The sequence below is a fragment of the Penicillium vulpinum genome (assembly GCF_028829585.1).
Source record: "Penicillium vulpinum strain IBT 29486 chromosome Unknown utg000001l_segment0_segment0, whole genome shotgun sequence".
In the NCBI taxonomy this organism is placed as follows: Eukaryota; Fungi; Ascomycota; class Eurotiomycetes; order Eurotiales; family Aspergillaceae; genus Penicillium; species Penicillium vulpinum.
Genome location: NW_026643241.1, coordinates 6,125,256 through 6,150,440, shown reverse-complemented (window position 1 = coordinate 6,150,440; position 25,185 = coordinate 6,125,256). Strand labels below are relative to the sequence as shown.

The following is a 25,185-nucleotide window of genomic DNA, read 5'->3' as shown; positions in this document are numbered from 1 at the left end:
GGAAGAGAAGATAAGAAGAGGGGGCGAGCTTCGAGATTCGACAACAATGGAATAGACAAACAAAATGATGTGCACGTGCTACTGTCACAGAGTCCTCAATCGGAAGCTACGACTGACCAGGCAAATTTGACGGAAATGAGGATACATACATGTATCTATTCCTAGAAATCAAATTGCTGAGGCTGATCGAATAAATTGAACGAGGCACCGGGGTATGAAGTGCCTTTGATGATCTACCAAGCAGCCATCCTACTATGGGCTTACACTTATTACAAGCTGCGATTGCAGTCTGGAAGTTTACTTGGCAAAGAGTCAAGTTGAAGCTGCTCTGCGCCGGAAGGTTCCATTCCACTGAGTTCTATCCCTAAGGATCAATACGTGATACGAGGTGGCCGTATTGAGCAAACGGCCTGACAACGCAATTGAAACAATTTGAGAACGATGCAACTTGCTTGTCATTCCCATACAGATACCCAGAGATTGGCATGATTCTGACATCTTATCCCCTCTGCATCATCCAAACTATCAGAAATGGGTCTCCGCCTAGCCATATCCCACAGTACCAGCCTTCACTCGACAGTCAACTGCATCAAAGATGAAACGAAGGAACTGGCATAAATGCTGGGAGGCCACGCGAACAGGGGTAACAGTACCAAGCAAACCTCTTCTTGGGCTTATTTTCATATACATTAGATATAGTTTCATGAATTTAATTTCATGTTGCAGCCCATCATTGATTTGTATCAATCTCGTTTACTAGGGACCCCAGGAAACACACCCGAAGAAGAGATTAGAAAGTATACCACGCAGATCACGGCGGAGCAGTCGTATATCCTTAAATTATCACAAATGGAGAAAGTAATTGGGAATCCACGGGTCTTCTTGTCATGGAATTCAAGGCATGTTTTTCAAATGTTGCATGTTGTTAGGGTGCGATTCAGTCACGTGTGATCACGTTTTGCGGGTGTGCTCCCAAGCAGTTTGCAGGGTTTGCTTACTGCTTGGTGCCTGAGGCCGAGTCCTTGGCCTCGCCAAGGAAGTGCTCTCAGGAAGAGGGATTACTAAAGGCAGGGCTTAGTAATCCCACAAAGAGGTTAATATTGGCTTATATAAGTAGATGAGATATATTCGCTAGCTAGTACTATCCAATAGAAACCATGCGATCCTTACAGAATCTCACGGGGGCTCGGTGAATATCACGTGACACCTCCCCTTCAACGCCAGCGACCACGACTTGAATAAGCATCAAGTACTTTTTTCACACCCCCACCCCTTGATGGACTCGCTAAATAACCTAAAATTATGGTGGAATATATTGCAATATGGTGACTTATCTTTATAGTACTAAAAAATGTACGCGTGAAAATTTTTCTCTGCACTCGAAACTCGATTGTTGTGATTCGATTCACAGAGTGTCACCGAGTTAAGCGGCAAGAGCTAAAATAAAGACTAAGCCTCAAAGGAATCCATCCATGGATGTCAAACAAAATACGTATCGTCTACCCGCATCATGGGGACTAAAATATCTGTACAAGCATGATGTTAGATCACCCAGCCCTCGCTGTCTGTCTATTGGCTCTCAGTCCTGGGCGGCTAAGCGCCCATGGAGGCTATATTTGGCTGCTTGTCCACTCTGGCGCTTTTGACACTCGCATTAGCCAGTGAGACGTCTTGATGCTTCATGAAACAAATCATTGCACAGGCCCCTTGTCTTCAGGCTTTATTTTTATATTTTCTTTGTTTCGAAATGTTTATGGTTCACTCTGATTGGGGCTGTCTCGACTATACGGGGTTGCCAAGGTCCATCGAACTACTTCTTTGTGAGCAATATCGGGCTATTGTGATGCCTGCTGCCGCCCAGGATGTCTGATAATTTCTAGTTGACGTTTGCTGGCTACTATATTTGACGCTTCATTGTCCCTTGTTTTATTCTGACTCCATTGTTCTCAGTCTGCCGATCCATTCATCTATTGACCTCCCCATTCATTCAACATCTATAAGAAATCATATAGGCCATGTCCCTCCACTAGTACAGATCTTTTTCTTTTCTTTCTTTATCTTCTTTTAAGAACTCTCCATCTTGATGCAGGTTTGCATATTTTTCCTTGATCGAATTACATCGTCAAGTTTTCCTGATCTTCGCTGGACGAGATCACCCTGAAACATATAACAACTATTGCTTTCGAAAAAAGAATACACCACAATGGTATTCTCTCGATCCGGGCGATCAATCTTTCCACTGCTCCCACCTTATGGAGCTCACGATTCAAGCACAGGGCGGATAATTCCTCTACATCCAGATGGTCTCACTCCTTATCTGGGCCTGCGAGCTCGACTTTCACAAGTATGGATCAATCGATGGACAATACTGTTGCTGCTTGTTCTTTTTCGAGTATTGATCGCAGTTGGCGACTTGCAATCCAACATGGCATCCGCCAAGCGCGAGGCTCTATCTGCATGCACGTCGGTGGAATCCATGGGTAGCGCGATGGCTTCAATGCCCCACTACCTATCAAAGGGTACCAACGAGCTCGTGGCTTCCTCGGTTGATGAGGCTGTTTCTGCCTTGAAGTCCGTGTTACTTTTGAGTATCACGGGCGTCGGGGAAATCCTCTGGTTTGTCATAAATATGATGTACTCCACCTACGCCTGTCTCATTACAATGGCTGTCCGTGGTACAGTAGGAGCTGGGATCGAATTGGTCAAGGAGGCTACTGAGTGGATCAACAAAACTCTCAAGGCAATCAGCGGTGACATTGAAAGCACCGTCGACAAATATAAAGACGAGCTGAACTCATTCCTCGAAGCAATCAACAAAGTGGCCAGCGTGTTCACGGACGACCCTAGCCCAATCAACCTCAACAGCACAATCAATACACTAGAGAATCTATCTCTTCCCTCATCAATCAATCGTACTGTCGAAAAATTGGACAGTGCCGTCCTTCCCAACTTCAAAGAGATCCAGAATTACACCAAAACCCTCTTCCAAACGCCCTTTCAAGAAGTCAGGGATCTGGTCAACGAAACTTTGGGTATTTACAGCTTCGATCGGTCCGTTCTCCCAATCCCTGCCAAGCAACAGTTGACCTTCTGCAATGACAACAAAGGAATCAACGATTTCTTCAACGGGGTCACTGAGCTAGCACTAACAGCACGCAAAATATTTATTGCTGTCCTAATCGTTGCTGCCATACTGGTGTGTATTCCAATCGCATGGCAAGAAATCCGCCGATGGCGCTCAATGAAAGAGCGCTCCCAGTTGGTTCGCAAGGAGGCCCATGATCCAATGGACGTCGTCTACATTGTTTCACGGCCTTATACTGCCGCTGCAGGTATCAAGGCAGCAAGTCATTTCAGCAACAGCCGCCGACAGATCCTTGTGCGATGGGCCATTGCATATGCAACGTCCCCCGCTGCTCTTTTTGTACTAGCTCTAGCACTAGCGGCACTATTCTCTTGCCTGTGCCAATACCTGCTCCTGCACTCAGTGAAGCAAACTGTTCCCGCACTGAGTGCCCAGGTGGGAGAATTTGCAGACAAGGTTGTTGACTCACTGGAAAGTGCCTCGACAGATTGGGCCACTGATGCCAACAAGGCCATCGTCAAGCTCGATACTGAACTAAACCACGATATCTTCGGCTGGGTCAATACCAGCGCGCAGGCCATAAATGCGACTCTAAACTTCTTTATCTACAACACATCTAGCGTTTTAAACGAGACCTTCAAAGGTACCCTGCTGCAAGAGCCTGTCTACGAGTTATACGAATGCCTCATTGGCCTCAAAGCAGAGGCCCTCCAAACGGGTCTGAACTGGGTAGTTGAGCACGCACATATCTCCCTCCCCACTCTCCCAAACGACACATTCTCCGCTGGTGCCTCTGACAGTATCGGCAGCCCCAACGCTTCTGATAGTTTCCTCGCCGATTCAGGCGACCAAACAGCCAACAAAATCACTGAGGTCGTCACTAGCGTGATCAACAAACTCCAAGAAGCGGTGCGAATGGAAGCCATCATCGCCACTGTTATTCTCCTGCTCTGGGTTTTTATTGCTTTGATAGGTATCATTCGTGTCATGACACTTTTCTGGAGCCGCGAGAAGCACCGTGGCGAGGGGGGGCAGGGTCATATCCTGGACCCTGTACACAATGGTGGACCACCATCCCATGATCCGAATGGTTTTACTGAAGTTCCACTCACTGCTATTCCGAGAAATATGTCCGGAGATGAACACACTGTTCCTCGGTATACGGCGGCGGTAACATCCGCGCCTATGCGGAGTGAGTCGTCGTCATATGGTGACGAGAAGATTGGTTTCGCAGGACAAAGGAAATATGAACATGCGTTACAGGTGGACACGGGTCCTGACTTGAGGGGAAGTAGCTACGTTGAATATGATGTGAAGCGATGATGAGAAATAGCATATTCCTGTCTTCCCACATCTTTTTTTTAATTTTTGTCTTCGCTTTTCTGAAGAAAATGTCTCCCTCCCTCCCTGCGCCATCTCCGGCATTTCATTGTGCTTGGCTTGGCCATTTGTTTCTATATGGTGCTGGTGTTCTGTCATATTGATTCCCAATAAAATAGCATCTCTAGTTTAGAATCAAGAATGCCACTTAATTTCAAAGTCATAATTTCCCATCTCTGAGTCGTGTCGATCATTCTCAAGCTATACCTTATACAACACATCTTATGGGATCGATATAAATATAGATGGGAAAGACTGCAATTTCGTTGTCTGACTGTACTAAACTGAAGCGCCAAGACATGGCATAATCTCATACAAATCATCGGCCGTAAATTCATAGCCGCTATATGGCAACAAGAAAGCTTTTCTCTCCCTCCTTGGGCTTTACTCTCACCCTTTCAATAATCGGATCAGCACAGCTAATCCGAATACGCTCAGGGGTAGCAGGGGATTCCAGAGAGAGCACGTCATTCACGTTCCACTGCTTACGTGCAGCCTTCAAGGCGTCACGAATAGCAAAGAATACCGCACTACCCATAAACAAGGGCGGCTCGCCAACCCCACGAGAGCGTTGAATGGTACGCAAGTTCTCCCACTCCACATCCTTAAGCAAACTCACATTAAAAATCTGCGGGATATCACGGAAGCCAGGAATTTTGTAGTTGCCCGGCCCTCTAGTGAATATCTGACCAGATGCACGGTGCCAAAGACTTTCTTCGGTGGTGAAAAGACCTTGCCCTTGTACAAAGGCGCCCTCGATCTGGCCATAATCCACTGAGGGGTTGATACTGCGACCCACATCCATCTTCACATCAGCGCGTAGAGGCGTCCAATCACCAGTCAATGTGTCGATCTGGACTTCAGCTGCGGTAACACCTTGTGTGAAGTAGAAGAACATCTGGCCGCTGTTCTCGCCCCATACGTAGCCAATATCGGGGGTACGGTAGTACCCTTGTGCGGAAAGATTGACACGGGCGAAGTAAGCCGCGTGGGCAAGTTCCTTCATGGTCGCGTTGGGCATCTTCTCGCGGAAAGGACGTAGGCGTTCGTTGATTTGTTCGCATGCATTGAAGATGGCGTAGCCATTGAGATCGGAGCTTGCCGAAGCAGCAGTTGCGGAGGTATTGGCCACTGTATTAGTCGCTGTCTCAGAAATGAAGACACTTGCCTGCGGCACTTGCAACGCTTCGGCGGCGATCATGGTCATCTTGGTGTGAAGGCCTTGTCCCATTTCAACACCACCGTGTGCTACAAGGACACTGCCATCGTGGTAGATATGAACCAACGCTCCTGCTTGGTTCAAGAAGAGGGCTGTAAAGGAGATACCGAACTTGGTTGGCACAATTGCCATTCCACGTTTGGACCACTTGTGCTGCGCATTGTATTGCTCGACAGCCTTCCGGCGCTCGTTGTAAGAGCTCTCCTCTATAACTTGCTTGTACATCAACGGCACATACCAATCTTTGAGAGGCTGGTTGAAATGCGTCGTATCATCTGGCTTGTACATATTGATGGCCCGGACCTCTTCGGCCGGAATATTCAGATGATCTGCAATCTCTGATATGTAACACTCAGCGAAGAATAGGCCTTGTGGGCCGCCGAACCCTCGGAAGGCTGTGTTTGAAACAGTATTGGTTTTGCAGATTCGGCCGCGTACATTGACATTCGGTATTTTATACACGCCGTCAATGTGCGATAGGCTTCTCTCCACGATAGCACCAGATAGGTCTTGGGTGTGACCACCATTTGCGAATACATCAGCATCAAGCGCAAGGAGTTTTCCTTCTTTGGTCACGCCAACCTTCCATCGGCAGAGGAATGGGTGACGCTGGCCAGAAGTCAATATATCTTCATCACGGTTGAGCATACATCGCACAGGTCGTTTTGTTTTTGCGGCGGCAATGGCACAAATACCAGCCAGCTGAACAGATCGTGACTCCTTGCCGCCAAAGCCACCACCAAGTCGCTTCACGCGCGATACAACTTTATTTGCAGATACTCCTGTCACCTGAGCGACATAGGCTTGCCTGTGAGTAATTAGCTTCATTTCTGTGTTTTGACAGTCAAAATATCGCTACTTACGTTTCGGTAGGATTCTGTGTACCACTCCAAATCTCCATTTCACCATCCTCCGGCTTTGGAATGGCCACACAGGCTTGGGTCTCCAGGTAGAAGTGCTCCTGGCCACCCATTCGCGAGACTCCAGTAAAGATGTGGTCAGCTCGTTTGAAAGCCTCCTCGGTATCACCATTCTTGATGTAGCGATAGTGCTCGAAATAAGACTCCGCCTCAATGGCCTCCTCAATTGTAAGGATGCTCGGGAGATCTTCATATTCAACCTTGACGGCCCTCATACCCTCCTCGGCGATTTTAGCGCTAGTCGCCAGAATCACACCAATCGGTTGACCAGCAGTTGTAACTTCATCGACGGCAAAGAAAAGCTCATCGGACTTGGGTTGTCCCCACCAATTTGCCTGAGGGTTAGGAAGATCCGTGTGGTCCACGTAGTCCGCAACACCTGGAATGTCCAATGCAGCAGACGGGTCAACGCTGAGGATCTTGGCATGAGGTTTGGTAGACAAAAGCATGCAGGCGAATAACTCATTTTGTTGCACAGGAATATCATCAGTGTATTGAGCCTCTCCTGTGGACTGCTTCAACGCTGCAACATGCGGGGTCGCTCGCCCAAGAATCTTCTGTTGATAGGCAACGGAGGTCTCAAGGTCTTTTGTTCCTGTTGAAATTGCTCTCTCGATCTCAGCAACAACATCTAGATCCAGATCCAAAGCCTTGACATCGAGTCCTGAAAGTACGTCATAATAAAATCTATAGAAGAAACCCAGAGCCAGAGACTTCCGGTAACTAGCCATACCACCAGGAACTCCAAATGGCAGGTTGAAATCCTGCTCCAGTGCACTCATGACGCCCTCTAGAGTTGCGGGGTTCGTGAACTTCTTGCCAACCAAAAATGCCTCGGCATTCTTCGCTGAGATGGTCATAGCTGCCATACCACCAAACACAAGATTGGCACTGACCACATTGTTGGTCTCAGAAAGAGTCACACGTAACGCGGAGTTAACAATGGCAATATCGTCGTCCTTCCGCTTGGACTGTTTGTAGGCGCGCATGTATTCTCCCTGCTCCTTCGCAGCTGGAATGCGCAAACTAGCGATGATTGCGTTGGGAGCGAGGGCAGTCTTTCTGTATCCTTGGAAGAATTCGGTCATTGGAATTTCAGTCTCACCTTCGAGGGACTTTGCCACGAGGATAGTGTTAGTGGCTACCAAAACCGGGTTAAGATCGGAGATAGGTGATGCAGTGGCCAGATTACCCGCCGGGGAAGCAACATTTCGGATCTGTCGCCCAGCGAAATAGAGCAACTGCTTCTTGATCGCTTTGAAAGGTTGGCCTCTAGCATCCCCATATTTCTCTACCGCTTGGTCACAGATGTGTTCGAGGTCTGTTAAGGACACATTTGCGCCGATTTCCAAACAATCATCGTGCAAGGTAAATTGTCGCAATTCGGGGATATCTCCCAGGTAGACGGAGGCCGCATATTGCATTGCCTTGAACTTGATCTCAATCTGTATCTCCGTACTCCCACCAATTAGTTTAGCATTTGGGTGGATATTCTTAATCTGCAACAGTTGCGCGACTGTCACTGGTCGGTACCACTTCTTCCTCTTATTTCCATATGCTAAGGGTCGGTATTCGTGTTTCCGTAGGGCGGCAGGGAATATTAACTCTGTGTCCGGGCTGTATGGTTTGAATTCCGGCGCAGGAAACTTGTAATCGACTGTCTCGTTCTCGTCATTGTTAGTGGATGCTTTACAGCAACCACCAGAGCCCTTTTTCTCCATACAGCAGCCCGACCCACCATTGGCGGATGCCTTTCCGCAGTTGTTGGTCGAGTTGAAGCTGTGAGCGGCGTCTAGGATAGGTCGATAACCTGTACAGCGGCAAAGGTTTCCATCGAATGCTTCTTCAACATCGTGCTCAGAGGGAGACGGGTTGTTTCGCAACAAGGCATAAAGAGACTTGAGGCTATCAGTAAACTTCAGATGCCCCCGAAAAAATGAATCAAGCGAAAGGACCATATAGGCATACCATGACTATTCCCGGAGTACAGAAACCACATTGACTTCCATTACCGACCGCAATCCGCTGCTGGATCGCGTGGGGGTCCTTCACATTCCCAATCCCTTCGACTGTGATAACGTGTTTACCGTCAATGCTAACAAGTGGAGCAATACAGGCATTCACGGAGGCATGGTAGATTTTCTTCGTTGTGGGATTGATATGGGAGACGACCTATTAACCGTACAACCCTCTGCTTAGCACCAGGTGCGTAACCCAATAACATAGTCGACTGAAACTTACCACAGTGCAAGCACCACAGCCTCCCTCGGCACATCCAAGTTTTGTACCTGTCAACCCAATACCCCGCAGGTATTCAAGTAGAGTCACTTCCGGGTTGATAGTATCTACTGCAACCTTGGTGCCGTTAAGATAGAACCGAATAGTGTCATCCCAGTCCTCAGTCAGTGCAGATAGGCTGATCGGCTTCTCAACTGCGACCGTGGAACCCGTCTCTCGGATTCCCGGCGCCATGATGGAAATATAGGGATAGCGATATTTGCAGACCTTCAAGGGTTCAGGTTTGCATTTTGCTTTTATAGCAAGTTAGGGGCTTCCGTAACGATCTTCCTATATCTATTACTAAAATATTAATTCTCGGAGAGTAATGCAAAGAGAAGTCCAGACGATGAGATCAGTTTCTCCAGAAGTTTGATATCGACACCCCACTTGGAGACTCTCCAGGGTTGTTATCTTTGCGGGGATCGCCACTGTCCGATGGCAAGTCGGATGACCGTCGGATTCCGCCTTGGCGCCTCCACGGTGACCCAAGGGCTTTACTGGAATTACTAAGTCTTGAATATCTGCCCAGTAGATGAAATTTCTATATGTTCTGAATTACGCCAAACCAAAAAAAATATATGCTACAGTACATATATGAAAGAAATAGTCCCGTAGATGGTAGAGACCCCCGTATTTGCATGGTCATGGCCTCGAGCCAGCAAAAGGTTTCTCTTCATCTTCCCACTTCTGGCGTTCTACAACGCTTCGGGCCCTGTAGAATAACGGAATTAGCAATAATTTATGAGATATTAGATACAAGGCAACGACTTACCGATAGGCCTTAACAAAACGCCAAACCTCTGTGTCTGCAAGGTTCCAAGCTTCAACAACATCCTTGATATTGATGCGGTTCGTTTCCTTGGTCTTGATTACCTCGCGGGCCTTTTGGATCAGTTCATATTCTTTGCCGACACCTTGCTCGCTTGGCGTGCGATCCTGCGCGCTTTTGGCGGTGTCTTTGTTCTCGGTTGCGGGATCAATATTACTCCCACGAGGAATCTTGAAGCCAAACTGCCATTCAAACTCATCCAACAGTTCTGAAGGGAGAGTCTGGCCTGCCTGTGCAGGAAGAGATTCCACAGTCATCCACAAAGAAGTCCCGACAGCATCTTCGCCTGCCACAACCTGCTTGAAGATCACACCTCGGTATGAAGAACCCAATTCGGGCCCAAGGTGTTGCTTGGTTACCTCGGATAACCATGCGTCGCGCTCGGTCTCCCGGCGAACCTGTGGTGTAGTGATCTCCTCTGAGTTCTTCTGCAGGCTGATAAGAGTGTAGGGGTGAGGAAGGGTGCCGATGGTGAACAAGAAGGTAGTGTTTTTATAGGTCGAAGGCTGGCTGATACGCATAGGTTGCTTTGCAGACCCGCATGGGTGGCATTCGGGTTCATTGGGTGGACAAGACTCAGGCATGGGCGACTCGGGACACTGAATGAGGGCCTTTGCCAGCCGAAGGGCAGGTTCCACCAACGCGGTAGTGTGCTGAGGAAACGGTTTCAGCACAGCCAGTCCAGCAGGGAAGGAGCTATGGAAGTGATTGTGCAGGTGTGAGTTGATCAGTTGAACAAGAGCTAACTGACCACTCGCTGGGTTCTTGGTCATCTTTTCATGCACGGTGGAATAGTGAGAGGTAATGGCTGCAGATTTATAGAATGCTAAAGCGCTTGGCGACTCAACCTTGAACGATTCAGTTGCAATAAGATCGATAAAAGACTGGGTTTTATCCTCGAGCTTCTGGACTGCGCTCTGGACAGCCGCATCGATCCTCGACTTTTCCGCCGCGTAGAGGCCATTCTTGAGGTTTTCAAATCGAGTAATTGACTCTTGGACACTCCCCCGGCGGAGGTAGGAGAGCATGGGATCGTCATAACGCGCCATGGGGAAGCAGTGGAAGTCCGCGAGCAAGCCGGTGCCCATGTGGCCCCACGCAAGCCAGGCAAACACCTCGTTCTGTGTTTTGGGCGCAAGTTTCAACTTCTGAACAATCTCATAGTTGGGGTTTTTCATCGCATCGCCCGGAGTCAATACCACAGGTTTGAATCCTTGCGCAAACCATGCACGACGCCACGCGAGAAGCAATTCCGCATCCGCACTCTGTAAGTCCTTGAGATCCTTGCCATTGGATTTGTTGGGGTTATATTTCGCATCGTAATATGTGTAGATCGGTCGACGTTCGCGAAGGGGAGGGAGGACGGAGCGACCCTCATCCAATGTGATGGCAGAGGAGAATGGGTTCAACCATTCGAGGGTGCTGTACCATTTCGATTCGCCGTGTGTGCTGTTGTTCTGTACCTCGGGCTGCTCGTGGGAGGGAGGGCGGAATGATGGCAGGTGGAAGTTGCTTAATGAGGGTAGTTTTGGTGTGGGCACAAACTTGGCCGGGCCTGTGGCTTGTTGCTCCGCGGCATCAGGGACCGGAGAAGATGAGAAAATGAAAAGCAAAAGCGCGACAAAAACAATTACAGACAGGAGGGCTGTACTCCTGTGAGGAATCATCTTTCCAACATTCAAATCAGAGGACCTGTATAGAGGTCCCTCAAAAGTTGAAAAAGAGAAAGAGTGTGGCTTTAGACCGTGAGGCTTCTCCTGAAATTCCGCCTCGAACGAGACCGGATTTGGCCAATCGAGTCTTGGCGGGAAAATGACGATAAGTATAAAGATCACTCAAGCTACCATCTGAATCTCTTGGACTAAATTTATTTCACCCTGGCTCCCAATGATGGGCTAAATACTAAACAGAACCTTTGATGATAATAGTTATTCGGGGCTAGGATATGGATGCTGGTTCCTTTCTTGCCTGCCCAGGTGAGGTTGACCTCAAGCAATTTCTGACTCAGCCAATGCATTAGAACCTTATGACCTCATCGGAAAAGTGGTCCGTAGCTGTCTACGGAGTAGAAGCTCTAGACCTCTTAGTTAATAACCAGGTATATATTCAAGATATTCTGGTATGTCTCTTCAAACGGATGTGTTCATTTGCAAGAAACTAGCAGTGATTTATGAACAGTTTAGAGAGCTATGTAGGTCCCTGTAGTTATATGTTTCTGATACAGACCAGAGGAGCTGTGTGAAGGCATATAATACTTTTTATAGTGATACATATATATATACCAGCAATCCAACAAGTCCCACATACACATCTTGGAGCTACGCGCATATGTTATGTTGTACATACTCTAGTCTTTCCATCTATACGCCCTCTTCATCAAAATGAGAGACTTTTTCATTAGTTGGGCCTCTACTCTTAGCGCCCCAAGAACGGCTGTCTACTGCAATAATAATGTCAATTTACCGAAAGCATTTAGTGAAGAGATCAGACGAAGCGAAATAACTAGACCTCCTTATACAATGTATGAAGTACTCCCTACTTTGTACAATATGTATACCCAATTCTGCCAACATCTGCCGCTCTGGGCTGGAGAAACCTAAACTCCGACGCCACCCCACTATGTATAGGCGGTGAATACACTGGGGAAAACAGCTAATCAGCGCCTCAATTCTCATTGGCAGAAATAGCGGCGAGATCGGACTTTTCCACTATGGGGGGGTAATTTTAATATTGAGTCACCGCGTCTTTCATTCTCCAACTCTTTAAACATACTGCAATCATGGCTGTAGGAACGGCCTCTTTGCAGGACCGCCTGGAGATATGGGCACAAAGGCTGAACAGCCTGACTGTCTCTCCATTGACTCGTGATTATCCCGATACACAAAAGCCCGAAAGCAAGAGAGTCATTGAAGCTTTCGAGTCTCTTCGACTCCCCAAGGAGAAGCTTTCGGGCTCACCATCTGGCTTCACAGCTTTTTTGACTGCCTATATTATTCTGGTAGCACGATTGACTGGTGATGAGGACATCGCTGTGGGCACCAACTCTAATGAGGATGGGCGTGCATTCGTCGTCCGGGTTCCCATTGATACCTCGGAGTCTTTCATCCAGCTCTATAACAAAGTAGACAAGGTATATATGTATGCTTCTTGCTATAGGGCTTAATACTAAAAGACTTGCAGGCATATAACGAGGGTTCTTCCCAAATCGTGCCGTTGGGCAGTCTTCGCTCCTACATCCAGGAGAAGTCCAATTCCGAACGCACCCCGGTTCTCTTCCGATTCGCCGCATATGATGCCCCTGCTGCCTCACAAGATTACCCTGCAAACACCTTCGATACTACTGATTTGGTGGTTAATGTTGCACTGGGTTCAGCTGACGTCGAATTGGGCGCATACTACAACCAGCGTCTGTTCTCGAGTGCTCGTATTGCTTTCATTTTGAAGCAACTAGCCAGTATTGCTAGCAATGCTGCTATCAATCCGGAAGAGGCTATCGGACGTATCGATATGATGACCGAAGATCAGCGCGCACTCCTGCCTGACCCAACCTCTAATTTGAACTGGTCTAAATTCCGCGGTGCAATCCACGACATTTTCAGTGCCAATGCAGAAAGCCACCCCGAAAAGCTGTGTGTGGTTGAAACTCAATCGAGCAGCTCTCCTCACCGCGAGTTCACCTATCGCCAAATCAACGAGGCCTCCAATATCCTCGGCCATCATCTAGTACGATCTGGCATCCAGCGAGGAGAGGTTGTTATGGTTTATGCCTACCGTGGTGTGGACCTGGTAGTTGCTGTCATGGGAATCTTGAAAGCTGGTGCCACGTTCTCAGTTATCGACCCTGCTTATCCTCCTGAGCGTCAGAATATCTACCTTGATGTTGCCCGTCCCCGCGCTTTGGTGAACATTGCCAAGGCTACAAAAGATTCAGGTGAACTTTCGGACATCGTACGTACTTTCATCGACAAGAATCTTGAGCTCCGCACTGAAATTCCTGCGCTTGCCCTACTCGATGATGGAACTCTCATCGGTGGATCCGTCAATGGCCAGGATGTCTTCACCAACGAGATTGCCCTGAAGTCTAAGCCTACTGGTGTCATCGTGGGCCCTGACTCTATTCCGACTCTATCTTTCACGTCCGGCTCGGAAGGCCGGCCGAAGGGTGTTCGTGGACGACACTTCTCTCTGGCTTACTATTTCCCTTGGATGTCTGAGACTTTCAAGCTCACCCCAGATGAGAAGTTTACTATGCTGAGTGGCATTGCTCACGACCCTATCCAGAGAGACATTTTCACCCCGTTGTTCTTGGGTGCTCAACTCTTGGTGCCCGCTCGGGAGGACATCCAAAACGAAAAGCTTGCTGAATGGATGCAGAAGTACGGTGCCACTATCACTCACCTCACGCCTGCTATGGGTCAGATTCTTGTCGGTGGTGCCTCTGCTCAATTCCCTGCTCTTCACCACGCATTCTTTGTGGGTGACATTTTGATTAAGCGAGATTGCCGCTCACTCCAAGGCCTTGCGCCTAATGTCAGCATTGTGAACATGTACGGAACAACTGAGACCCAGCGCGCTGTCAGCTACTTTGAAATCCCTAGCTACGCCAGTCACGAGGGCTACTTGAACAATATGAAGGACGTGATTATGGCTGGTCGTGGAATGTTGGATGTGCAGATGCTGGTTGTTAACCGCTATGACCCCACTCGTCTTTGTGCTGTTGGAGAGGTCGGAGAGATCTATGTTCGCGCGGCAGGTCTTGCAGAGGGATATCTCGGTTCCCCGGATCTGAGTGCGAAGAAGTTCCTAACTAACTGGTTCGTTAAGCCCGAAGTCTGGGCTGAAAAAGACCGAGCTGAATCCAAGAACGAGCCCTGGCGCGAATTCTACGTTGGCCCTCGTGATCGCCTTTATCGCAGTGGTGATCTAGGCCGTTACACACCGTCTGGAGATGTCGAATGCTCTGGCCGTGCCGACGACCAAGTGAAGATTCGTGGTTTCCGTATTGAGCTTGGAGAGATCGACACCCATCTCTCTCAGCACCCTCTGGTCCGTGAGAATGTGACCTTGGTGCGAAGAGATAAAGACGAGGAACCCACGCTGGTCAGCTACTTTGTACCTGATATGAACAAGTGGGCCTCATGGTTGGAGAGCAAGGGACTTAAGGATGATGAATCTGACTCTGCTGAGGGTATGGTTGGTATGTTGCGACGCTTCCGTCCTCTCCGTGATGACGCCCGTGAGCATCTCCGGAGTAAGCTCCCTACATACGCTGTGCCGACCGTTATCATTCCTCTTAAGCGCATGCCTCTGAACCCGAACGGCAAGGTCGACAAGCCCGCACTTCCATTCCCAGACACCGCAGAGCTGAGCGCCGCTGCACCCCGCCGCCGCTCGTCTGCAATGCAAGCCCTTTCTGAAACCGAGCAGACTCTGGCTCAAGTCTGGGCTAAGCTCATTCCCAATGTGACATCTCGCATGATTGGACCGGATGACTCATTCTTTGATCTTGGTGGCCATAGTATCCTCGCACAGCAAATGTTCTTTGAGCTTCGTCGTAAGTGGCGTGTCATTGACATCAGCATGAATGCTATCTTCCGCAGCCCGACCCTTAAGGGCTTTGCTAGCGAGATTGACCGCTTGTTGGCTATGGAATCATTCGCAACTAGCGATGACAAGACTCTAGCTGTGCAAGCCGCTAATGAGCCTGACGATGAGTACTCGAAGGATGCCGTCCAGCTTGTAAATGAGTTGCCTGAGTCATTCCCTCAACGTACCGAGGCTATGCTCACTAGTGAACCCACTGTGTTCCTTACTGGAGCAACTGGTTTCCTAGGTGCCCATATCCTCCGAGATCTGCTTACCCGTAAGGCGCCTTCCACCAAGGTGGTAGCTCTGGTTCGGGCGAAGACCGAGGAGCAGGCACTTGAGCGACTTCGCTCTACTTGCCGCGCATATGGTTTCTGGGATGAAGCATGGACCAACAAGCTGCAAGCCGTCTGTGGTGATCTTGGAAAACCACAGTTTGGTCTTTCCCAGTCAGTGTGGGACGACCTTACCAACCGCGTCGATGCTGTGATCCACAACGGAGCTCTTGTCCACTGGGTCTACCCCTATGCGACACTTCGACCGGCTAATGTGATGGGTACCATCGATGCCCTCAAGCTGTGTGCCAGCGGAAAGGCCAAGCAGTTTGCATTTGTCAGTTCGACTAGTGCTTTGGATAAGGATCACTTCGTCCAAGAATCCGAACGTATCATCGCCGCTGGTGGAAATGGTATCAGCGAAGACGATGATATGGAGGGTAGCAGAGTTGGTCTTGGAACCGGTTATGGTCAAAGCAAATGGGCCGGAGAATACCTTGTCAAAGAGGCCGGTCGCAGAGGCCTGAGGGGAACCATTGTTCGCTCCGGATATGTTCTCGGTGATTCGATCACTGGAACTACCAACACTGATGATTTCCTCATTCGCATGCTCAAGGGATGCATTCAAATTGGCCTCCGCCCAAATATCTTCAACACCGTGAACATGGTGCCTGTTGATCATGTGGCTCGTATTGTCATTGCAACTGCCTTCCACCCACCGACTACAGGCGTTAACGTTGCCCATGTTACTGGACACCCTCGTTTGCGTTTCAACCAGTTCCTTGGTGCGCTAGAGCTCTATGGATACAATGTTCCTCAGGTTGACTACGTGCCTTGGTCTACTTCGCTGGAGCAGTATGTCAACGATGGCGCTCACAATGACAAGGAATCTCAGCATGCTCTGTAAGTTCCACACTTTTCTCGGCCCGCCAATGGATACATACTAACCTTTTTTTTTCAGTATGCCCCTTTATCACTTCGTTACCACAGACCTTCCATCCAACACTAAGGCTCCTGAATTGGATGATGCCAACGCAGCGACGGCTCTGCGGGCCGATGCGGCCTGGTCGGGCGTTGACGCATCAGCTGGTGCTGGCGTGACCGAGGAATTAGTCGGCTTGTACGCCTCGTATCTTGTTCAAACTGGTTTCCTACCCGCACCGACCGTTGCTGGGGCCCGTCCTCTACCTGCTGCTCAGATCAGTGAGGAACAAAAGAAGACTCTGTTGAGTGTTGGTGGCCGCGGCGGTTCATCTTGAAATTTAAACAAAAGATTCATGTACTTATTCTGATTTTTAAAAAGCATTTATATTCCCAAATTCCCCCGAAAAATATATACTCAGTTGAGGCATTAAATACGTGGCTTGTAGATATACAACCCTGTAAGTTAGTCGTTCGATCGTTCGACTTCTCGTTCGACTTCTCGTTCGACTTCTATCGAAAAAGCCCGATTCGCCAATCTGCCCCAAGGTTTCATACCAGTCGGACTACCGTTTACCCCGAGTCTTTATTTACCTCTTGGGGATTTATATAGTCTCAAGAATATCCTCTTTCTTGCCTCCATCCTATATCTCTTCTCCACTTTTAATATTTCATCATGCCTGAAGGTAAGTGTGTGAGCGGACGGTGTTTTTGCGTGTTCTTGGCAAATCAGCTTCCCCATCAATTTTTCCCATTTTCTTTCCTATCTCCCATTCAACCCGATCAACACTGTCTGAGATCTGTGAGAAGGACCGGTTGTTGGGATCAATTGTCTTCTTGATCATCCATATAATCCTCAGATCTCCCTCAGTAGTCGACCTTGCCCCTCATCCTTGTCATAACACACCTTGCTCCTGTTTTTTTTTTCCTCCATGGGTGTTGTGAGACTCACCGGGCAATCCGGTCTCATTGCGCGTGCAGCAGGGATCTCTCGGTCGTCATCAGGTTCTCTGCTCGCGACTCAGTCTCGAGCGACGCGCATGACCGCTCCCTCAGTGCCTCACACCAAGCCCTTCTCAATCTCCACACCCGTGTCCTGCGCCAGTCACAAAAACACCAGTGCAGCGTCACCCTCAAGCTTGGATATAAATCCTCAGCCCAAATCTCAGACTGACATTGCTGGTGCGGATCCCACAGATCGATATGCAGCAGGTCTGCGCCTAAACAAGGAATGGGCTGCACAAACAGCCCGCGACCACCCCTCGCTTTTCCCTACCCTCGCCTCAGGACAGACACCACAGATTCTATGGATCGGATGCTCCGATTCTCGTTGTCCGGAAACCACCTTCCTGGGCCTCGAGCCCGGTGACGTCTTCGTGCACCGCAACATCGCCAACGTCCTCCACCCCGGCGATCTCAGTTCCTCTGCCGTTATCGAATACGCCGTGCAACACCTGCGCGTCAACCACGTCGTGGTATGCGGTCACACTGCTTGTGGTGGCGTCGCGGCGGCCCTAGGCAACAAGAACCTGGGTATTTTGGACCCATGGCTGTTCCCCCTTCGCCAGTTGCGTGAGCGCAACCTTAAACTTCTGCAGTCAATGCCCACTAGTGAAGCGGCCTCGAAGCTGGCTGAGTTGAACGTTCGCGAGGGCTTAAATATTGTGAAACAGAAGAGCATTGTGTTGAATGCCATTCAGGAGCGAGGACTCCAGCTTCATGGCTTGATTTATGATGTTGGATCAGGTGTGCTCAGTGAGCTGGACACTGAGGATTCGGAGGAGGTTATCAGGGCTCGTTTGACAGCTTTCCAAACGGAATGAGTTAGCGGGGTTTTTTCGGAGTTTGAATTTTTCGGCCGAAGGGCCCATGTAGAATAACATTAGTGATATATAGAACTTCTCTAGATAGCGACAGTGGACAGTGCATTTTATGAATTGATGAGTATTCACATTAACATAATAAAGATTCTCTTTCTTAAGGGGGGAAGAACCCCCCTTCATAAATAAATATCGTATGGCATGATGTGTGGATCGGGGGATCCGCAATGTACATTAAGCAGATCATTCAAAGACCAAAATGCTGTACTTTGTATATATAGATCCAATCAGAGTAGAGGCTTTGTGTATTAATTATGGAGTATATATACAAAGTACATATATTTTACATTCGTTTTTTTATATACAGTAAGTCTACCCAACTAAGTCATTCACCAAGGAGTACTTAATATTTAACCCTTTTGTATAAACACAACTGAAGGTGTAATAGTAACATAAGACATGGCTCATATATGACATTATATAAGGGTCACTATGTAATAAAGTAATGAAACCTTGGAAGCTTCTCTCTAACCTTCCTTCTCTGGATACTTAAGTTGCCCTCTCTCACTGAAAACTTCCTTTCTCCTTCAATTCTCTATTGACACCCATCATGACAATCGACATCTCAGACGGAGTTGGTAAGTACATGGTTCTTCCAATATTTGACTATCATTCAGGCTAATGATGAAAGCTACCGATGGTAGTACCACAGAACCCGAGGCCAAGGATTTCCACTATGAGCCTGTGGGCACCCTTTGTGATTTTCGCACCCTCTACCAAACAAATCCCGATGCATATGACGAACGGTCATGGACCAAAGAAGTACCCCTGAACTTGCCTGATCCCGTCGAGGATGAAGAGTCGGCACAATATGCGCTTCTCGTGAGAAAACAGAAGTGCTATGACGGACGCAGAAGCTTGTCGATCCATTCCATTGTAGTGCAAAGCGAGCGTCTCAAGGAATTCTTGAAAAAGGCCCTGAACAATTATCCTGGTGTCACACCGACCTTGGAGCGCCTCGAGTTCACATTGCCTTTCCGACCTTTTGTTCATCGATGGGAAACAATCGTCAAATTGCGAGATGAAGAGCGGGATCCAACAACCAAGGCCCACGTGGATCTGTTCTACTGCATCATGGATGAGGAGCTCAGGGATATAATTGGCCGCAAGAAGGACCTGGTTTCCAAAGGGGTCATCACTCACGACTTGGCTTGGACCATCCTGGAACCTCAAGATGTGATCCTTTCCTCTATTGAGGGACCACAACGCGCGTATTCGCTCACGCAAGCATCGGAAGAATATGAGCCACCGGAATATACGTATTTCGAAGTCGAATATGTTGGTTTCAACGGAAGCAAGTTCGGGTACTCTCACAGGGGGTTTGATATACCCAAATTTTCGGGCACTATACCAATCACTTCATTGCCAATCTTCCCACTCAAATATCACCCAGAAAAAGAGGTCGTCCAAGACCTGTTGATTGCACGGGGCAAGAAGTGGGAAGAGTACAAAGGGTACCATTTCAAATCCTATGAAGAGGGTTCGGCCAGCACAAATACCAAAGGGGACACCAAATACCATGTCAAGAATCGCGTCATCATTGACACCGAGGCATACAAGCTTTTTGGGTCCATGGCCGGCTCAATCAGCATTCATAGGGAGATTGATGGAGGACTAGATGATGCGCAGCGCCTCATGGCAACTCCAATGCTCTATGGATATTCCCTGAATGACAAGAACTGGCGTTCGTTTCACGTGGATTGTTTGGAGGACATTGAGTGGGATGAGCAGGCCTTTGAGTCACTCGTCCTACCACAGGAACAACAGGGGCTCAAGGACGTGATCTTGGCCGCTGCCAAGGCTCAATCCAAAAAAGTGGATACATTTGACGATGTCGTTCAGGGAAAAGGTCGGGGATTCATTATGCAGCTCAGCGGTCCCCCGGGGGTTGGAAAGACCCTTACTGCGGAGAGCGTTGCTGAGGTCATGAGGGTGCCTCTTTATGTCATGAGCGCGGGCGATCTTGGAATTGACGCTAGAGTGTTTGAAAACAAGTTGAAAGACATCCTGCGGATGATTCCCAGGTGGGGTGCTCTTCTATTGCTTGACGAGGCTGATGTCTTCATGGAAACCCGTGATTCAACCAATCTTGATCGCAATGAACTCGTCTCAATCTTCCTGAGAATGCTTGAATACTACGAGGTAAGCTTCGATCTCGAAATTATCAATGCCAGAAGATATGGCGAAAAGATACGCAAAAAGGACGTGTTGCTGATCTTCTATCTTTATATTTAGGGTATTATCTTCTTGACCACCAACCGTACACAGAATATCGATCCTGCCTTCGAGTCTCGGGTCCACCTTTCCCTCAGCTACAAGGAACTCGATGCGGAATCTAGGCGCCAGGTTTGGAAACAGTTCCTAAGCCGCTCATCGAGCATTAATGGCTTTACAGATGAGCAACTTGATCAAGTAACCGAGTTGCAATTAAACGGTCGCCAGATCAAGAATGTGGTCAAGACAGCCGGTCTCCTAGCTTGGTCCAAGGAACGTGAGCTTCAATATGAAGATCTGAAGACAGTACTTGATCTGAGAAATTTGCAAAAGTAATGCGTGGTGAGAAAGGGGGCATACTGAGTATTCCGTATTGATAATGAAATAGTTAGCTAGCAACACCCCCCACAGAGTTCATATCCGAATTCCGAAAAGAAAAAAATTTATCCAATTTTATGGCTTTTGTGGCTTTTATGGCTTTTATGCCAGTAATTTTCTTCCAATGACTATCTTCCAATATGTAAGTCATGCCGAGGTGTGCGTTGTATGTGCACACCTGCCTTCCGTCGCTTGCCGCCATCCGAGTTAAGGGCTGAACAGGCAACACCCAACTTTGGAAAACGCATCAGCCAAGACTTCCTCTCTCATTCCTTCAAGTCTTGTTCGTTAATACAACCTTAGCGCTCGAGCTAACAATGCCACCTCCAGCATTTTCAACCAATATGCACTTCCGGCAGGGCCCGTTCCCCCCCCTGAACCACATTGTCGACGGAGTACGGAGTACCACGGGGCTCTTCGTTTAGCTCTCTCCGATACGCAGCCACCGGCCCACATCCGTTCCATATGAAATGGATATATGGAACAGGTTGAATTTGCAAGTTCAAGACAATACATGACCTCTTAAGGCTGAATGATCCCGGAACGCCGATCATGATAGAAAAAAAGAATGTACAAAGTACATTAAAACACTGAAACACCGAAACATCACCCCGTGGACCCCAGGGCTGAGCAATGACCCCTGAGTCAAGTCGGGCGCCACCTTGTCTTGGTCCACAGTTAATGCACCACCCGCACGATCCGACGATTTGACAATTTTATAATCCAATGGACGCTATAGCGCAACTCCGAGAGTATGCTGTTGTGGAGCACGCGAGCAGTCAATTTTCTTTCCATAATTTCCTCTTCTCCCTTTCTTTCCCCCCCCCCCTAATATTGTACAGTATAAACGGATTGGAAAACAGTCCGTGTCGAAAGATTTCCTCATGTTGGCCACTTTTTTGCGCTAGGCCATTATGATTGTCACTCGTTTTCACCATCCGCAGCGATTGATTTTGTCTGTTTTGGTGCTTTCAGGTCTCTGCTCCAAGTTGCTTCACATATACCAACATCGATCTCTTCCTCTATACCTTTTGGCACTCTATTTTCCAACTTTCTTTATTCAGGAGATCCTTCTATTCGTTGCAGTATGGATTCTCTTATATACAACCTCCGGTCGGTGGTCAGTGGCCGCCGTTATCGGTTCAGGAATTATCGCGTTGGTTCAACTTTCCCTAAATGTGCTGGGCAACTATATTGACCTTTATCCTCAGATGTGTTGATTTGTTAGCAACCTCGTCACAAGTTAGTTTCTATTCTCAGACCGGCAGCGAAATTCGATGGGATGCGGCGAGGTCCGTGGGCACCAGTCGGCAGGGAATGAAGTTGATATTGAGTGGACTGGTGCCTATGGCTGCCACCACGGCAGTGATATCGGTGGCTTCCTGGCTTATGGCTCAGGGGATCTGGAATCTCATGACCCGTTGGCTATGCTCTCTCTCCAAACTTAGAGATGCCAAGACTTTCGGCATGTTACCAGGCCCCTCAGATCTGAAAAATCTAGTTTCGAATAGATCTCGGTTTTGGACTCTCGTGGGGACTGGAATAACGATCGGACTCTGGTTAATCCGACCATCAATTCCATACAATCATATGACGGGAGCTCTGCCCTTCACCATGCTCGGTGAACACTCCCGGGCTCGTCGGATGACAATCAAAACATTTCCACTGCCTGAATTGCTGGCGGAGGGATATCGGGAGCCTGCAAATGGCCATTATAAGGGGTGGGCGCCGACCTTGGACGACTCGGGTAACACTGCCTACGGAAATAATAAGCCAGCCTGGGCGCGAGGCCCTCTTCCTGCTGCGTTTGAGAGATGGATTGTGAATCCCGATGCAGACAAGACTGGAATTATCTTGGAAGCGTCTAATTCGACCGTTGAAAGCGTGTCCAAGAGAGACGGGGAAAAATTCGATGAAAAGAACAAGACAGTTGAACCGCGGCACTACTTCTATAACCCCGTTCAAGATCCCATGAGAATAAGCAACCTTGACCTGGAACCACTTGGTCCTCTGCAGGAGGCTCTGAAGGACCATGCCATCCCGATCAACCACATTGTCTTCGTGTTCTTGGAAAGCGGCAGAAAGGACCTGTTCCCCCTCAAAAACGACTCGCGCTTGTACGACCAAATCCGTGAATCATATGAAATATATGGAGAGGACGATGAAGCCGATTTACATGACAAACTGTCTCAGCTAACCCCCGTGGCAGAGATGCTTACAGGGGAGCAATCCGGCTTCGGGTCCTCAGTTAACTCGACGAATCCCGGACTAGGTGGTCTCAGCTTCGACGGGATACTATCAGGAAGTTCTCTCTCTGCTAAATCGCGTCTTGTTAACTACTGTGGTCTTGGACCGCTCCCGGTGGACTTTATGCATGAAAATGATATCATTCCATACCAGCCATGTCTGATGCACATCATGGATCTATTTAACCAGCGCAAAAATTCTTCTGCCCCTGGGAATTCCACCAACAGTCACCTGGAACGAGAGTGGCAAACCATCTATGCTCAGTCTGTCACTGGGGAGTTCCAGGCTCAGACTAAGCTTATGGATCTGCTTGGTTTTAGTCAGGCATTGTACTCGGAAGACATCGATATGGAGGAGTCGAAATACTTCCATGAGGACATGGAAAAGATCAACTATTTCGGGTATGTTGTCGAGCAGAATGCCCTGCAGCTGTTCCTCGTGTTTAAATACTAACTTGGCACAGTTATGCAGAAACTGAGGCCCGCCCCTACATCAAAGACATGATCGACGAAACGCTTCGTCAGAACAAAAGACTCTTTCTTTCACATTTCACCAGCACCACTCACCACCCTTGGGGTACACCCGAAGGCTGGGAACGAGAAGAATATTTCGGTGATCTCCATAAATCACAACACGAACTCATGGATCACTTCCTCAACGCAAACCGCTTCGTCGACGAATGGCTTGGCGAATTAATGAAGATGATTGGAGAAGCCGGCATTGCCAACGAGACTTTGACAGTCTTCGTAGGAGACCAGTACGTCGCATTTCCCACAAGTGGCTAATAAACCTGATATCTAACCTACGAAACAGCGGCCAAGCATTTGGAGAAGACTGCCCCGTCACAGGAACCTATCACAACCCACACATCAGCAACTTTCGCGTACCTCTAGTATTCCACCACCCCTTACTACCCCGCATGCACCTTAATGTCAACGGAAGCGCCGTATCCATCCTCCCCACGATCCTTGATCTCCTCGTGAACACCAACTCTCTCAATGCAGATGACACAGAAATCGCCCTGGATCTGATGAATGAGTACGAGGGCCAGTCCCTCATCCGGCCATACCGCACCTCGCACAATGGCCGTGAAGCCTGGAACATGGGCGTTATTAATGCCGGTGGCTCAATGTTGAGTGTTGGCTCCGCTGCTGTGCCCTGGCGCCTCAACCTGCCATTGAACAATGACTTTGAGTACCGGTTCACGGACCTAAACAAGGACCCGTACGAGCTTGAGCCTGTCACAGGCTGGACCATGGGGTCACTCGCTGCGGAGGTCCATTCCAAGCATGGCTCTGAGGCTTTTGATTGGGCTCAGAAGGCTGAAAAGGTAGGCCTTTGGTGGGTTGCGGAGCGGAAAAAACTTTGGAATTATCGTGATCCTGATGAGTGAGTCGCTGTTGACGATAGTGGGTGGTTCTTGTATTTTGTTTTCCTTTTTGATCCTTGGAGCGATTTGCATGGCATGCATTCTGGGGTGTATGTTTTTCCTTAAGCGGCTCACTGCTCGCTACCCAGTGTTTATTAGATATGAGATAGTTTGGTTCCCTACCTGCTCTGGATAATATTCGGGTTGGGTGAACCTGCTGTATATAAAAAAAAGATATGATTTGTGCCATTTTTCTATTCACATCGATTATAAAGCAGCTGTGGGGGTATAGAATTGTCAGCACATCAGGACAGTCACTCCGTTGTACTCCATACTCCGTACTGCCTCATCGATTAATATGGTATGCAGCGTCTACTTTGTATAGAAATCAGTATGGCAGTATTCAAGGCGGTAAACCCTTGGAAAATGCAGATCCTCCCGTTGGGAAAGTGTGCCAAGCCAGTGAGAAGTTTCAACCTTGGAAGTATGTAGACAGTTTCATCTGGGCATACCAAGGATTCAGAGAATTATGCTTGTTTGGCACAATTAGGAACTCTAAGAAATGGGAATCTTAAGACCGACAACTTGGTTGCAGTACGGAA

The 25,185-nt window shown here is 48.4% G+C and overlaps 7 protein-coding genes across 7 annotated transcripts; 5 read left to right on the top strand and 2 right to left on the bottom strand.

The window, feature by feature from the left end:
* Positions 1 to 2,425: 2,425 nt before the first annotated feature.
* Positions 2,426 to 4,408, top strand: prm1 (pheromone-regulated protein PRM1; the record flags this gene model as incomplete). The annotated part of the gene is made up of 1 exon (XM_057249892.1): positions 2,426 to 4,408. The coding sequence occupies one exon, from the start codon at positions 2,426 to 2,428 to the stop codon at positions 4,406 to 4,408; it is 1,983 nt and encodes a 660-aa protein (XP_057114324.1).
* Positions 4,409 to 4,808: 400 nt separating this feature from the next.
* On the bottom strand, positions 4,809 to 9,076 carry N7479_002194 (putative xanthine dehydrogenase HxA; the record flags this gene model as incomplete). The annotated part of the gene is made up of 4 exons (XM_057249891.1): positions 4,809 to 6,492; positions 6,548 to 8,502; positions 8,573 to 8,776; positions 8,846 to 9,076. The coding sequence occupies 4 exons, from the start codon at positions 9,074 to 9,076 to the stop codon at positions 4,809 to 4,811; spliced, it is 4,074 nt and encodes a 1,357-aa protein (XP_057114323.1).
* Positions 9,077 to 9,526: 450 nt separating this feature from the next.
* N7479_002193 (uncharacterized protein) lies at positions 9,527 to 11,380 on the bottom strand (the record flags this gene model as incomplete). Its single annotated transcript, XM_057249890.1, has 2 exons — positions 9,527 to 9,596; positions 9,657 to 11,380. The coding sequence occupies 2 exons, from the start codon at positions 11,378 to 11,380 to the stop codon at positions 9,527 to 9,529; spliced, it is 1,794 nt and encodes a 597-aa protein (XP_057114322.1).
* Positions 11,381 to 12,492: 1,112 nt separating this feature from the next.
* On the top strand, positions 12,493 to 16,833 carry aarA (L-aminoadipate-semialdehyde dehydrogenase; the record flags this gene model as incomplete). Its single annotated transcript, XM_057249889.1, has 3 exons — positions 12,493 to 12,843; positions 12,894 to 16,477; positions 16,536 to 16,833. 3 exons carry the CDS (start codon positions 12,493 to 12,495, stop codon positions 16,831 to 16,833), a joined length of 4,233 nt encoding a protein of 1,410 aa, XP_057114321.1.
* A 594-nt stretch (positions 16,834 to 17,427) lies between these two features.
* Positions 17,428 to 18,318, top strand: N7479_002191 (carbonic anhydrase; the record flags this gene model as incomplete). The annotated part of the gene is made up of 1 exon (XM_057249888.1): positions 17,428 to 18,318. One exon carries the CDS (start codon positions 17,428 to 17,430, stop codon positions 18,316 to 18,318), a length of 891 nt encoding a protein of 296 aa, XP_057114320.1.
* Positions 18,319 to 18,925: 607 nt separating this feature from the next.
* N7479_002190 (ATP-binding protein) lies at positions 18,926 to 20,925 on the top strand (the record flags this gene model as incomplete). The annotated part of the gene is made up of 3 exons (XM_057249887.1): positions 18,926 to 18,953; positions 19,007 to 20,517; positions 20,611 to 20,925. 3 exons carry the CDS (start codon positions 18,926 to 18,928, stop codon positions 20,923 to 20,925), a joined length of 1,854 nt encoding a protein of 617 aa, XP_057114319.1.
* A 956-nt stretch (positions 20,926 to 21,881) lies between these two features.
* N7479_002189 (uncharacterized protein) lies at positions 21,882 to 24,607 on the top strand (the record flags this gene model as incomplete). The annotated part of the gene is given in 4 exon segments (XM_057249886.1): positions 21,882 to 22,182; positions 22,196 to 23,615; positions 23,678 to 23,971; positions 24,028 to 24,607. 4 exon segments carry the CDS (start codon positions 21,882 to 21,884, stop codon positions 24,605 to 24,607), a joined length of 2,595 nt encoding a protein of 864 aa, XP_057114318.1.
* Positions 24,608 to 25,185: the final 578 nt, after the last annotated feature.